The sequence below is a fragment of the Argiope bruennichi genome, chromosome 6, assembly GCF_947563725.1.
Source record: "Argiope bruennichi chromosome 6, qqArgBrue1.1, whole genome shotgun sequence".
Lineage (NCBI taxonomy): Eukaryota > Metazoa > Arthropoda > Arachnida > Araneae > Araneidae > Argiope > Argiope bruennichi.
In genome coordinates, this window is record NC_079156.1 from 102668147 (window position 1) to 102684766 (window position 16620).

General features: G+C 31.3%; 2 protein-coding genes and 2 pseudogenes across 2 annotated transcripts; 1 reads left to right on the forward strand and 3 right to left on the reverse strand.

Moving 5' to 3' along the window:
• Positions 1-2701: 2701 nt before the first annotated feature.
• LOC129971878 (uncharacterized) lies at positions 2702-3382 on the reverse strand. The gene has a single exon (XM_056085857.1). The coding sequence runs from the start codon at positions 3380-3382 to the stop codon at positions 2702-2704; it is 681 nt and encodes a 226-aa protein (XP_055941832.1).
• A 1605-nt stretch (positions 3383-4987) lies between these two features.
• On the forward strand, positions 4988-5660 carry LOC129971879 (uncharacterized; annotated as a pseudogene).
• A 4804-nt stretch (positions 5661-10464) lies between these two features.
• On the reverse strand, positions 10465-11158 carry LOC129971880 (uncharacterized; annotated as a pseudogene).
• A 65-nt stretch (positions 11159-11223) lies between these two features.
• LOC129971881 (uncharacterized) lies at positions 11224-14914 on the reverse strand. The gene is made up of 6 exons (XM_056085858.1): positions 13994-14914; positions 13253-13927; positions 11794-11953; positions 11515-11528; positions 11320-11376; positions 11224-11232 (listed from the first exon to the last, which is right to left on the reverse strand). Exons 1-6 carry the CDS (start codon positions 14912-14914, stop codon positions 11224-11226), a joined length of 1836 nt encoding a protein of 611 aa, XP_055941833.1.
• Positions 14915-16620: the final 1706 nt, after the last annotated feature.

A 16620-nucleotide genomic window follows, 5' to 3' on the forward strand; every position in this document is an offset into this window, starting at 1 on the left:
AAAATGTAAACGATAAGAACAAAAGTGATGCGAAACATTGAAAAATAGCTGCTATGAAACTGAAACTGCTTTGAAAGAGGTATGAAGTCTTATTATTTTACAAAGATTTGTTGTAATGATTATTTTCTTATAAAAACATGATTTTTTTAAAAACTATTTTTAAGAAAGATTTGCAAACACAATTAATAATAAATGTTCATGATAAAATAGAAATGTGCATTTAATGTATTTGAATATCGTGAACATTTTGATCATGAATTGAATTGGATATCGAAGCAGTTATAAATATATATGTCGTGATAATTTCTTGTCCAATATAACAATTTTAACTGTCGGAAATAACACGATTTTACTCTTTTCCGCACGATCATTAAATCAATTACTGCGATTTTGGGTAAAAATCAATGAAATATTTATTCATTAATCGTACATTTGATACATTTTAACACTTTCTCTTTTTAATAAGCTAAATTCCATGAATCTTTTAAAACGATTAATTTAGTTATAAATTTAATAACCAGAAAGAACAGATTGTTAATATGACAATAATGAATTTACATTGGCATGAAATATTGTGTTTTGCAATTATATCATTTAAAGCTTTATAAGTGAAAGCTTTGTTAGTTTATTTTAAATGTTAAGCTTTAAAATTATATTTGCCATTTGTGAAATTTATAACTATAATTTACAAATCTTTCAGTGTTAAAACTGTTACCAAAATAAGACGCTAATGTTTTTTTATTAATTTTCCTCTGTTGTATTTTCTCTGTAACATTCTATTTTATTTTTAATCTTCTTGAATTGATAGCTGTATGGTGCTCATCCCTCCTTAAACCCTTATCAGATTTCATATTGGAATTAGGAAAAACTTCCAAGATATTGAAACTGAAGCCAATTATATTACTGATAATAGGAAATATAAAGAAAGTACAACTTTGCTGAAAAGAAAGAAGAAGAAGCTTGCTTAGACGAAAATCAATCATTCTTAATTAGTGTTTTAATGTTCATAATGTAATATGTGATACTTTTATTTCAGAACTTTCTCAAAGGAGCACTATATCTAACAGTATTTTAAATGATTTTCAAATCCTTTTTGACGAATATTTTCAGAGCGGTTATTACGTAATCAATATCAAAAAGTCACAAATACAAGTGATCAATACTTTGCAAAGAGGGGAGTGATTCAAATCCTTGATACGATCGTACTGATGATATTTCGATTACAGGTTTTGGATCACGATAGAAAATAACAATCGATACGATATCACTGAAATTTGCCGGAGCGGTGACTTTACTGGAAAGTAAGAATCGATACGATCTGTCCAATGGAAGCTCTCGAAAGAAATCTGTGATTGGATTGAAAATTGAACGGACCGGTTATTGGAATTATCGTATCGTATCATTGAATTGCATAGCACTGAACTTTATCGGAGCGGTGATTTCACCGAAAAGTGCGAGGCTTCACTGGAAAGTGCGAAGTCACCGCTCCACTTTACGGGAGTGACCGATATTCGTATTTGATGATGCGCTATTCCATACAGATCATTTTTAATCGCTCGTGACATGATTGACTTTGAATACATGTACTCTGTTTACTGCTGGCGCCATCTATTGGTAGAATATAGGACTAAAGTAAACATTTTAAAGAAATGACATATATTTTTAACTCATCTTTTCCAGAAAGTGGTTCACTCTAATAAATAAATTAAATAAATAGTTTTGAGAAAAAAAAATTTAAGAAGTAAGCTGAAACAGATAAATTAATTCAATTACACGTTAATTAAATTAGTAAATTATGTATTAATTACAATTAATAAATTTTATATTTAATATTAAGTCATAATTTTTAATTAATAATATGATTAAAATAACAGATATTTGGAACGCATATTTAAAAATAACAATAGCAATATTATTTGTTATTCAAAAAATCGTGGATTATGCATCTCTACTGGAAGTAAACATATTATTATCGAAACTCAAAATTTAGATATTCTTTTTATTATTTATGAAACACTGTACAACCACAGATTTTCATTATCAAAGATAGATAGATAGAAACACCCTAGATGTCAGACATGATATCAAACGGCCACATTTACTTCACCATACAGCAACCAGAGCTAAATTTTGCCGCAATATATTCGGTCAAAAATAATTTCAATCTAAGATGAACTTGTACAACTTTCAAAATAAACATTGGTACGAATTTACCATAAGTTTAAGCTGGTTCATTTAATTTTTTAATAAGTGGACTGTATTCTTATTTAAAATAAAACGACAATTCGAAAGCCAACCTTTTATTTCATCGAGGTTCGACGACCCCGCAACGACTGAGTACGAAACTGTTTCTGAAAGCTGCTCCCATGTCAACAGAGTTACAATTATTTTATCGCTGAAGCCAAGCCAGCGTATGTTTGCTACATTCTTTACAAAAAGCGCCAACAAGGCGGTAACATTCCGCCCCGCGTTGCGTAATTATGCAACACAAGTTACAATTCAAGATTCAAAGTTATAATCAACAATATACAACAAAATAATTTTTTTTTTGAGTTCAAATATGAAAATATATATAAAAAAAGGCATAGAAATATAAATAAGTATGAACCATAAATGTACAATTAAATATGAAAAATAGAAAATAAATATTTGAATATGTACAGGACAATATACAGTTTTTTTTTATGTACAGATTAGAAAATCAAGTCTCAATGGGTAGGAGGCAAATTTTAGAGATTGGTCTTTTAAAATGACCATTTTTAGTTTTGACAATTACAACACGAATTTTGCCGTCCTGTCCGGGTATAACTTGGCTTATTTTTCCAAGACACCATTTAAAAGGTGGAATAGGTCTTGAGTTAAGGATGCCTTCTATTTGAGTAATAACAGTTAAAAATTCCTCATAAAATAATTTTGCATCAGCAACAGTTCTTTTTAGATGATGCTTGAAGGACTTAACTCCAGACTCCCAGAGTCCTCCAAAATTAGGGGCTCGAGGGGGAAGAAATTTCCAGGAAATATTTTCCATTGCCAAAAACCTTGATAAAATTTCATCAGGAAAATTAACAAGTGAAGCGAGTTTTTTCAATTCTTTGTTGGCTCCTATAAAGCTTTTACTCTTATCACTAAATAAGGTTGAGCATTTCCCTCGACGTGAGAAGAATCTTTTCAGGCAAGCAATAAATGCTTGTGATGTCAGGTCAAAAACTATTTCAAGATGTATAGCCTTAGTAACTAGGCAAGCGAAAATAGCTACATACACCTTATGTAACTTACCCTTTCTTTGATTTTTGTACCTTATCAAAAATGGACCGCAAAAGTCTACACCTGTGTTAGAAAATACAGGGTTGGGATTTACTCGCTCTGGAGGTAAATTCCCCATTAATTGGTCTAAAGGCCTTATCACACGGCCAAATACCGTCAGCACTTTCGTTTACAAACGACCACGAAAGTGTAGACGAAGTGTACGTCACTTGAGCATTTGCTGTCTGGTAAACCTAAAAAGAAAGGTGTACTTTATGGTGTATTTATTGCTCTTTTTCGCACTGCTTCTACTTAGTGAATACCTGCAGTTTTCTCATTCATATCTCGTTGGATTCTGTTGCTCGAATTGTTGGATTCTGTTGAATTGCTCTGTGCAAAATGGATTTTGCTGAGACAGCGCTATTGTGCATTATCCTGGGAACAGTGCTGAAAGAAAAAGAGAAACCGAAAAGAAAATTGTAGTCTCGGAAATGGTTGCTTAGACGTAGACAGAAAGGCTGCTATGAAAATCTAATGAGAGAATTGGCTTTGGAGGTAAGCAAAAAATTAGCTTGCATTTTTTATATAATTGTTTGATAATTTTACGGAATGGTGCAGCTATAAAATGAATTCTCTATTATTATCTTTGCTTAGAAAATGCACTGTCCTTGCTTAGTTGAGTAATTTTTTAATTAATTTATTTGCAATACCTAAGATATGCATTCCAGATTTGTCTATTGATTATTTACTTTTAAGTAATTTTAATTATTAGCACATTTTGTATTAATGAACAGAATTGATATTGTTTGAATATTCAAACCATTTAATCATTAAGAATAATGTTATATTTAATAAATCTGTGCATGGATAATCTTAAAGTAGTTCAGTCTTAAAAATTAGAATTGCATTTTTCAATTTAGGATGCTGAAGGTTATAGAAGATGGCTAAGAATGAACACAGCATCATTCGAGTATCTTCTATCATTGGTATCACCTTATATTTCTGGAAGAGATACGAACATGAAAATAGCCATCACTGCAGGTGAAAAACTTGCTGTGACCCTGAGATACCTTGCATCTGGTGAGATTTTTTTTCACTTATTACATTACTCTTTAAATTAAAAAGACAAGCATTTTAATATTTAGGTTAGATTAGTTGGTTTTTATGGCGCATTTTAATATTTAAATAACAAATATTTGTTTCCTCATCTTTATCTCTCATAATCCAGTTTTTCCCCAAAAAATATATGGTTTTTTTTCTCTCTATATTTGCATAATATAATTAAAATAGCATCTTTGATTTTTTTTAAATGCTTGCAAATAATTTTCAAAAATTTAAATTTTATTATTGTAGTTATCAAAGATGAGGTATCTTCAGATATTGGATGAATAATGGATAATATAAACCACAAATTCGATTTGTATGTTGCACGTAGTATTTTTATATTGTGTTAATGAAATAATACAAATTAGCAGCATGTTTTTTATGTTCATTTACCTTTATAGGTGAAACACAAAGCTCCCTATCTTTCCAATTTCGAATTGCCCAAAACACTATATCAGGTATGTTGAATTTATTTGTACTTCCCTGTATCATTTTTTACCGCTTAAAATTTATATATTTCAAATTCTATTTTTGAATTTTCTTAGGCAATATAAAATTGGTGTGCAATGCACTTGTGAAAGTGTTAAGCCGAAATCGTCTGCATGTGCCGTCAACAAAGACTGAATGGGAAGCTGTGAGCGCCGATTTTTACACTATGTGGCCATTTCCTCAGTGCATTGGTGCTCTGGATGGAAAACATATAAAAATTTCTCCTCCTCCAAACTCTGGCTCACTTTACTATAATTACAAAGGGGGACTTTAGTATTGTGTTAATGGCTTTAGTTGATGCTAATTTAAAATTTCTTTTTGTAGATGTAGGGACAAACGGTAGAATAAGTGATGGGGGTGTATGGGGAAAATGTAAATTAAAGTCAGCTCTGGATAAAAATGCATTAAATATTCCGGTGGCGAATACTTTACCATTAACTAAAACTAAAGTGCCTTATGTAATTGTTGCTGATGATGCTTTTCCTCTGTCATTCAATCTCATGAAACCTTATCCTGGCAGAGGCTTGAATGAAGAGGAAAGGATTTTCAATTATCGTTTGTCTCGAGCACGGAGGGTTTCAGAAAATGCATTCGGAATTCTTGCTGCTCGATTTCAGATTTTCAAGCAGAGAATTCTAACAACTCCAATGAATGCTACAAAAATAGTTTTGTCATGTTGTGCTCTACACAACTTTTTAATCTCTAATAATTCAAACATTTATATACCACCCTGTAGTATTGATGTAGAATTAATTGAGAATAAAGAAATTCAAAGTGGTGACTGTGGAGGCATTATGCATCTGAAGCCTTTGTTCCATTGTTAAAGAGAAAAGGTAACCCTGGACAAATTGCTAAAGATATACGTCAATTCTGTACATATTTTAATGGAGTTGGTGCCGTTAAATGGCAGAACGATATGTGCCTTTTACATTAATTTTTACATGTATTGTCTATTGTATATATTGTATCATTAAATCTGTTACATAATAAAACTTTTTATTGCTGTACTCATTTTCATGAAGTTTTGTTATAAATGAAAAGCCTGATAATTTGAATTAAAAAAAATTGCAACTATTATTGCTATCTTATCAAACTTGCAGATAAACCCTGAAGCCTGTGCAATGAAATTCCAACTTCTATCGGCCTATTTATTTTGAGCTAAAAAGTTATTGTATTAGTTGAAATTAAACCATGAATATAATAAGGATTGTAAAATCAAACCAAGTTGTACATTTATCAAATTTGAAAATGTTTTTTCTGCAATTTTTCCTCTGAATGTCTTTTTCAGTGTTGATCTTATTGTATCATTCAACTGGTTACAATGGTTATTAAATTTGTAACAATGAATTTTGTAAAATAATAAAGGTATTTTTTTTATTATTCTTAGTAACAGTTTTGTTGTTAATTTTTGCAATAATAATATAACAAGCAAAAACACTTTTTACTGCATCTGCACAAATCATTTAATAAATTTGTTAAATTTTAAGGTAATTCAGCATTTAGTCTCACACTAACTTCAAAATTAACTCTTTTAAAAAAAATTAACTACAGAGCCTTTTTTTTTTTTTTAATGCTTCAAATCTTCGTTAATTTTTTTCTATGGATTGTTCTCAATGCCAATACATAATCAGAAATAGATGCATCATTCCAAATTAACTGGTAATTTGTTAAATTTAAAAGAAGCCTGAATTTTATTGTTAATCGTACAAAAGGTGATTTAATTTTTTGGTAATGATAAAAGTATGATCGTTTTTTGTTTTTTTCAAAATCAAATATGTTTTACAATAGATGCTCCTGCAGTGTTGCAGGAATTAAAAAGTATTAAAATTATCTTATTGTAGTAATAATTTAAAATTTCAAAAATACACATTTAAAATTAATTTTAAAAAATAAGGCGTTATAATAAACATCCCATGCTTAGAAAATAAACAGGCGCAAATGTATATGAATGTTAAAAATGCTTAATTTTTGAAGCATTTTCTCACTATGCACTATTTAAATAGAAAAAGTATTTTTTTTTTTTTTACATTAAAAAGATGAAACAGTTGCAGAATCATTCATATCTTATGATTCCCTCAAATGTACTATATGGTAACTATTTCAAGGTTAAAAAACATAATTAATCCTTATTACTTTTCACATTAACATAGGATTTTAAATTTTTAAATTATATAGAGGCTGTTAATGAACTATTCAAGTAATTACCATTATCAAAAGATTCAATATGTTTAAAATATATTTCACAAAAAGAAAACATTTCACATGAACATTTTTTTTTTATTCATGAAAATATATCTGGCTGGATTTCACCAAACTCCATGACTAGTTCAAAAATCCTTCGGGTGAACTGTTCCCCATACGGTGGTGCCAGTTTTTTTACAGTGGAAACAACAAGTTGTCCCACCGCATGGGGAACAGATTCCGAAGCTTCACTTTTTTTTTTTTTTTTAGTTCTGCCGACACCATTCGAAGAACGTCTTCTCCAACATTTGTCTGGCGGCGTCTTTTCGGAGGAGGACCTACACTGATATTGCTTGATTCAGCAACTCTCTTCTGCGGAGTTGCTACCGAAGACTCTGGGCAATTTTCTTCGTATTCGGGCTCTGGCACAAAGTGATCCTCTGTTTCCTCCACAGAAATCTAAAAATAATTATGTTTTACTATACATTGAAAAATTAATCTAAGGATATATTTAAATGTGTGCGAAAGTGCTGACGGTATTTCGCCGTGTGATAAGGCCTTAAGGCCTTATCACACGGCCTTACCGTCAGCACGGCCAAATACCGTCAGCACTTTCGTGGTCAATTTTCCGTTTTTCCCCGCAGGCAACCGGTCAAGCAAGTTTTCCGTCATCGTGAGCATTTTTTGACCAGCTTGAAAATGTTGATGATAGCGACGGAAATATCGTTTGCAAAAGAAATTCAACCAATCATGTCAAACTTCGATAGTGACGTAGTGTGCCAAGAATAGCGCGACTGACGCCAACTACTTTGTGAAAAGTAGTCCATTTTTGAGTGTGAATGCCCACCAACAACATCATCCTTATCCAAAATGGCAATAAATAAATAAATATTGTGGTCGAATGAAAAAGAGTCGGCTCTCATTGACCTTGTTCAGGAGAAGCCGGCTCTTTGGAATCCACTAGATGCGCATTATGCTAAAAAAACATTGTATGAATCTATTAGAATAGAAATGCTAAGGAGATGGCCCGAAGATGAGGACCACTTAACATCAGGTAGGTGAAATATTCTATGTTTCTCAGTATGATATTGTGATCAAAAAACGTTTTATACGAATACATTTTATGATAATGCAGAAAGGTGGCATTTAATCAATTTTTAAAATTCTTTTAAATATGTACAAAAAAATTCTGTATGTATATGTAACACAAATTATAAGCATCTCATCTATTTTGCTGAATTATTTTTTCTTTTAATCCCAGCTAAAATATTTGAAAAATATGAAACGCATAAAAAAAGTTTAACTATTTTAAAAATTGGGATGCAATTTATTTACTATATTGAACCATACACAGGTTATATAATTGTATTATTCATTAAATTAGACAAGAGGGTTAATGCGGCCAGTTAGCTCCTAACTTATTATTTCCGTATTGATTATTAGTTTTCATTTGTGATTATACATATTAACCGTATACATATCAATCGATTAATATTAGAGAAGGGTCAAGCATCTAATCTCTTGAAGGAATTGGGTGGTACCTTTATTCTTCACATGGGCATTTCTATGCGCATTTAAATATATCCTTAGATTAATTTTTCAATGTATAGTAAAACATAATTATTTTTAGATTTCTGTGGAGGAAACAGAGGATCACTTTGTGCCAGAGCCCGAATACGAAGAAAATTGCCCAGAGTCTTCGGTAGCAACTCCGCAGAAGAGAGTTGCTGAATCAAGCAATATCAGTGTAGGTCCTCCTCCGAAAAGACGCCGCCAGACAAATGTTGGAGAAGACGTTCTTCGAATGGTGTCGGCAGAACTAAAAAAAAAAAAAAAGTGAAGCTTCGGAATCTGTTCCCCATGCGGTGGGACAACTTGTTGTTTCCACTGTAAAAAAACTGGCACCACCGTATGGGGAACAGTTCACCCGAAGGATTTTTGAACTAGTCATGGAGTTTGGTGAAATCCAGCCAGATATATTTTCATGAATAAAAAAAAATGTTCATGTGAAATGTTTTCTTTTTGTGAAATATATTTTAAACATATTGAATCTTTTGATAATGGTAATTACTTGAATAGTTCATTAACAGCCTCTATATAATTTAAAAATTTAAAATCCTATGTTAATGTGAAAAGTAATAAGGATTAATTATGTTTTTTAACCTTGAAATAGTTACCATATAGTACATTTGAGGGAATCATAAGATATGAATGATTCTGCAACTGTTTCATCTTTTTAATGTAAAAAAAAAAAAAAAAATACTTTTTCTATTTAAATAGTGCATAGTGAGAAAATGCTTCAAAAATTAAGCATTTTTAACATTCATATACATTTGCGCCTGTTTATTTTCTAAGCATGGGATGTTTATTATAACGCCTTATTTTTTAAAATTAATTTTAAATGTGTATTTTTGAAATTTTAAATTATTACTACAATAAGATAATTAATACTTTTTAATTCCTGCAACACTGCAGGAGCATCTATTGTAAAACATATTTGATTTTGAAAAAAACCAAAAAATGATCATACTTTTATCATTACCAAAAAATTAAATCACCTTTTGTACGATTAACAATAAAATTCAGGCTTCTTTTAAATTTAACAAATTACCAGTTAATTTGGAATGATGCATCTATTTCTGATTATGTATTGGCATTGAGAACAATCCATAGAAAAAAATTAACGAAGATTTGAAGCATTAAAAAAAAAAAAAGGATCTGTAGTTAATTTTTTTAAAAGAGTAATTTTTGAAGTTAGTGTGAGACTAAATGCTGAATTACATTAAAATTTAACAATATTTATTAAATGATTTGTGCAGATGCAGTAAAAAGTGTTTTTGCTTGTTATATTATTATTGCAAAAATCAACAACAAAACTGTTACTAAGAATAATAAAAAAATACCATTATTATTTTACAAAATTCATTGTTACAAATTTTAATAACCATTGCAACCAGTTGAATGATACAATAAGATCAACACTGAAAAAGACATTCAGAGGAAAAATTGCAGGAAAAACATTTTCAAATTTGATAAATGTACAACTTGGTTTGATTTTACAATCCTTATTATATTCATGATTTAATTTCAACTAATACAATAACTTTTTAGCTCAAAATAAATAGGCCAATAGAAGTTGGAATTTCATTGCACAGGCTTCAGGGTTTATCTGCAAGTTTGATAAGATAGCAATAATAGTTGCAATTTTTTTAATTCAAATTATCAGGCTTTTCATTTATAACAAAACTTCATGAAAATGAGTACAGCAATAAAAAGTTTTATTATGTAACAGATTTAATGATACAATATATACAATAGACAATACATGTAAAAATTAATGTAAAAGGCACATATCGTTCTGCCATTTAACGGCACCAACTCCAATAAAATATGTACAGAACTTTTGACGTATATCTTTAGCAATTTGTCCAGGGTTACCTTTTCTCTTTAACAATGGAACAAAGGCTTCAGATGCATAATGCCTCCACAGTCACCACTTTGAATTTCTTTATTCTCAATTAATTCTACATCAATACTACAGGGTGGTATATAAATGTTTGAATTATTAGAGATTAAAAAGTTGTGTAGAGCACAACATGACAAAACTATTTTTGTAGCATTCATTGGAGTTGTTAGAATTCTCTGCTTGAAAATCTGAAATCGATCAGCAAGAATTCCGAATGCATTTTCTGAAACCCTCCGTGCTCGAGACAAACGATAATTGAAAATCCTTTCCTCTTCATTCAAGCCTCTGCCAGGATAAGGTTTCATGAGATTGAATGACAGAGGAAAAGCATCATCAGCAACAATTACATAAGGCACTTTAGTTTTAGTTAATGGTAAAGTATTCGCCACCGGAATATTTAATGCATTTTTATCCAGAGCTGACTTTAATTTACATTTTCCCCATACACCCCCATCACTTATTCTACCGTTTGTCCCTACATCTACAAAAAGAAATTTTAAATTAGCATCAACTAAAGCCATTAACACAATACTAAAGTCCCCCTTTGTAATTATAGTAAAGTGAGCCAGAGTTTGGAGGAGGAGAAATTTTTATATGTTTTCCATCCAGAGCACCAATGCACTGAGGAAATGGCCACATAGTGTAAAAATCGGCGCTCACAGCTTCCCATTCAGTCTTTGTTGACGGCACATGCAGACGATTTCGGCTTAACACTTTCACAAGTGCATTGCACACCAATTTTATATTGCCTAAGAAAATTCAAAAATAGAATTTGAAATATATAAATTTTAAGCGGTAAAAAATGATACAGGGAAGTACAAATAAATTCAACATACCTGATATAGTGTTTTGGGCAATTCGAAATTGGAAAGATAGGGAGCTTTGTGTTTCACCTATAAAGGTAAATGAACATAAAAAACATGCTGCTAATTTGTATTATTTCATTAACACAATATAAAAATACTACGTGCAACATACAAATCGAATTTGTGGTTTATATTATCCATTATTCATCCAATATCTGAAGATACCTCATCTTTGATAACTACAATAATAAAATTTAAATTTTTGAAAATTATTTGCAAGCATTTAAAAAAAATCAAAGATGCTATTTTAATTATATTATGCAAATATAGAGAGAAAAAAAACCATATATTTTTTGGGGAAAAACTGGATTGTGAGAGATAAAGATGAGGAAACAAATATTTGTTATTTAAATATTAAAATGCGCCATAAAAACCAACTAACCTAACCTAAATAATAACCTTTTTAATGTAAAGAGTAATGTAAGAAGTGAAAAAAAATCTCACCAGATGCAAGGTATCTCAGGGTCACAGCAAGTTTTTCACCTGCAGTGATGGCTATTCTCATGTTCGTATCTCTTCCAGAAATATAAGGTGATACCAATGATAGAAGATACTCGAATGATGCTGTGTTCATTCTTAGCCATCTTCTATAACCTTCAGCATCCTAAATTGAAAAATGCAATTCTAATTTTTAAGACTGAACTACTTTAAGATTATCCATGCACAGATTTATTAAATATAACATTATTCTTAATGACTAAATGGTTTGAATATTCAAACAATATCAATTCTGTTCATTAATACAAAATGTGCTAATAATTAAAATTCCTTAAAAGTAAATAATCAATAGACAAATCTGGAATGCATATCTTAGGTATTGCAAATAAATTAATTAAAAAATTACTCAACTAAGCAAGGACAGTGCATTTTCTAATCAAAGATAATAATAGAGAATTCATTTTATAGCTGCATCATTCCGTAAAATTATCAAACAATTTATATAAAAAATGCAAGCTAATTTTTTGCTTACCTCCAAAGCCAATTCTCTCATTCGATTTTCATAGCAGCCTTTCTGTCTACGTCTAAGCAGCCATTTCCGAGACCACAATTTTCTTTTCGGTGTCTCTTTCTTTCAGCACTGTTCCCAGGATAATGCACAATAGCGCTGTCTCAGCAAAATCCATTTTGCACCGAGCAATTCAACAGATTCCAACAACTCGAGCAACAGAATCCAACGAGATATGAATGAGAAAACTGCAGGTATTCACTAAGTAGAAGCAATGCAAAAAAGAGCGATAAATACACCATAAAGTACACCTTTCTTTTTAGGTTTACCAGACAGCAAATGCTCAAGTGACGTACACTTCGTCTACACTTTCGTGGTCGTTTGTAAACGGAAGTGCTGACGGTATTTGGCCGTGTGATAAGGCCTTTAAGGGAGTAGGTTTGCACCTAAAACAAGTTATACAGTTACGCACAACCTTTCTTGCGATATTTTTGCCTCTAATGGGCCAAAATTCTTGCCGAACAAAATGTAATAATGATTGAGGTCCTGCGTGAAAGTTCTTTAAGTGATAATACTAGAAAATTAGAGTGGTAATTTTGTGCTTTTTAGGCAGTATTATCTGATGTTCATGATTATAACTAACATCTGCATGAACCAATATACCACCTACTCTTAAATTGTCTGCATCTAAAAAAGCATTTAAATGACTTATAGGACCTTCTTCAAAGTTTCTCCGTTTTTTAGGACCTTTATCTCTTAAAAAAATTCACTTACCTGAATAATCTCCATTAATTTCTTTTTTGCTCTTTCCAATTCACTATTTGTGATTGGACCAGTAATTTTTGTTTTATTCTTAATATTGAATAAAAACCTGCAAATAAAACTAAATACACGAATTAATTTTACATAGTTATTACTTATGGCTAAAAAATCCTCAAGAAATGAAATATTATTTACAGAAGATAAACTAATGTTTGACTGTGATTTAAGTTCAGTCAGATATTGTTCATCTGAAATTGCAGACTCATCAAGTTCAACACTAGAATAATTTTTAGAGTCCGGTAAATAGTCAGGACCACACCACCATAAGTCATTGGTTAAGATTTCATGAGGGTTCAAACCTCTAGATATTATATCTGCAGGATTAAGTTGGGAAGAAATATGTTTCCACTGGAAGTTTTCTGTGAGAGTTTGTATCTTTGATACCCGAGTAGCAACAAAAGTTTTTAGTTTATATGGTGGTGTCTTGATCCAGGCAAGTGCAATAGTTGAATCTGTGTAACAGATTGTTTCACTGATTAGCATCTGAAGAGGAGGACGAATTCTTTCTATCAACTGCGAGAGAAGGAGACACGCTGACAACTCCAAACGAGGAATCGAAATTACTTTAATGGGAGCGACTCTTGATTTACTGGCAATAAGTTTATTGACAGCTGTGCCATCTTCCATAATAGATTTCATGTAAACTACAGTTCCGAAAGCAGCTTCAGAAGCATCAGCATAACCTACTATAACAGTTCTTTCATAAGATTCTGTCAAGATATGTCTAGGAATTTTGAGATTTTCGATGACTTTCAAAGATGTCACAAAATTCGACCATTCTGGCTGAATTGACTGGGGGAGAGTATCTTCCTAGTTCAATTGTTGGATCCATAATTTTTGCATAAGAATTTTGGCCTTTGTGATAACAGGACCAACGAGACCTAATGGATCATATAAACGAGCGATAACTGACAACACGTCTCTTTTAGTGTAGAAAGGCTTGATCTTTAAATCTACCTTAAAAAGAAAATAATCTTCTTTTGGTTGCCAATTCAGACCCAAAGCTTTTACTGAAGAATGTCGATCAACGAGAAAATATTGTTGGTTAGTTTTCTCAGAGCTATTATTTATGAGTTCAGAGGAATTTGAAGTCCATTTATGAAGCTCCATGCCACAAGTTTGCAGCATTTGTATCAACTGCCTTTGTAATTCCTGGGCTGCTTCTAAAGTAACAGCACCCGAGACGAAATCGTCCATATACACATCTGTTAGTGTAACTTGCGAAGCTAACGGAAATTTTTTCGCTTCATCCAAAGCGAGTTGCTTCAAACAACGAATGGCCAAGAATGGAGCCGATTTTGTGCCATAAGTGACAGTGTTAAGACGATAAGTAATTGGAGACTCATTCATATTATCCTTCCATAATATTTTTAGCAGATTTCTATGTGATTCATCAATTAATATTTGACGGTACATCTTCTTAATATCTGCCGTAAATGCGTATTTATAAGTCCTAAATCTAGTCATTATTTCAAAAATATTTTCTTTCACTGCTCCAGCAAGAAGCAAATCATTTAAACTTTGTCCCGATGTACTAGGGGCGCAGGTATTAAATACAACCCTTAATTTTGTGGTTGAGTTTTCAGGTTTATAAACTCCATGATGCGGCAAATAATACGATCCTTCACAAAGGTCATTATTCACTTTTTCCATATGACCCAAACTTTCATATTCTGAAATAAATTCCTTATATAAATTTTGCATCATGGGATTCTTATGTAATCGCTTAACTGTTTGGTTAAGTCTAACGTTGGCTAAGGCTTTAGAATCACCCAACAAACCCTTTTTCATCGGCATTTTGACTACGAATCGACCATCCTTATTTCTAGTGTGGGTTTCTTTAAAATGCGCCTCGCAAAACTCTTCTTCAGTACTAAGAATAGTATTTTCTTCACTAATATTTTCCACTAACCAGAATTTCTCGATTACTTTTCCTATATTCTCATTTCAAAAAACTAAACTACATAAATTATTAGTACATAGATTTTGATTGTTCGTATTTACATAGCCACCAGCGACATAACCAAATACAGTATTTGGAAATATTAATGAATTTAGAGATGAACGCATTTGTTCACCCTTGACAATTTCAAAGAAGGCTTCAGCACCCAAAAGAGCATCGATTTTGGAACTCCGTGTAAATTCCGGATCACCAAGCATAACCTGTGGAATTTCTAAATTCTCTAAATTAACATTTGTTGCCGGAACCATATCCGTAATTTTATCTATTACAAAATAGGTTTGTGATAAAAAGAAAGATCCATTACAATTGCCGATATTAGCAACAGCCTCATATTCAATCGAAGTAAAAATTCCTCCTAATATGTATTTATTTTTTGGTTTTCGCAAATTTGCGCTGTCAGCAAACTGCTTTGTTACAAAATTTGCCTGAGAAGCACTATCTAGTATTACTCTAGCTCTCGAGAAGTGGCCATAAATATTCTGAATAAGTACTATTGCAGTTGGAAGTAGAACGTTTTTATTTTTTATAAGTAAGCAGGCAGAGGAAGTAAGTTGTGAAGCGGCCGAAGTCACATTGGTTGGGGATAAATTAGTCCTCGGCTCCGAAGGAATTGCTTCGGAATGAGTAATATTTTCTCCTCCGATCGAAGGTTTGCTATGTCTGTGCAAGAGATAATTATGATTACCATTGCAGATGTTACACAAGTACTTAGATTGGCGACAAAAAGCTAATTTGTGCCCTGGTTTTAAGCACAACACACACAAAGAGAGTTTTTTAACCATATTAAAACGTTTCACAGCATTTAAATCAAGAAAACTTTTGCATTTATAGATAGGATGATTTGCTGGTAGACAACAAACAGAACACTTTGATGAAGTGTCATTTACCTTTGTTACTAAAGTACGTGATTTAGAACTTTGGGAAATTTCGATTTTGGTGATTAAACGATATTACTTTACAAATTTTCTAAAATTTGACATCTTTTTTCAATAAATTTTATAAAGGTATCCCAATTAGTTAGCTCATTTGACGTCAAAGTCATTTCAAATTGTTTACGCGATTCTTTATCCAATTTCTGCATAACAATATTAATCAACATAACTTCACTTAGTTTATCCAAATCTAAATCCAATAATTTTAGAGCTCTTAAATATTTATGTAATTGATCAACTATTGATCTTAAATCTTTAGCACTTTCATTGTGCAACTTTTCAATCGTAAATATTTCATTAATGTGAGTATTAACAATAAGTCTTTTATTATCAAATCTATCTTCCAAAGCTTTCATTAAGGAATGAAACGTATCGTCATTCGATATCATCCGAGCCGCACTTCCAACTTAGAATGGTTGTAAATAATAAAGCTTTTGCGACTCTGAAAGTTGTTTGTTAGAAGAAATTAACGAATCAAATTGAGCTTTAAAAATGTTCCATTCCTCAAAATTACCCGAAAATTTTGGTAATGGGATTTCTGGCAGCTTGATATTAACATCATTAGATTTATTAATTTTTGCATTCCCATTTTCATGCATGCAATTATT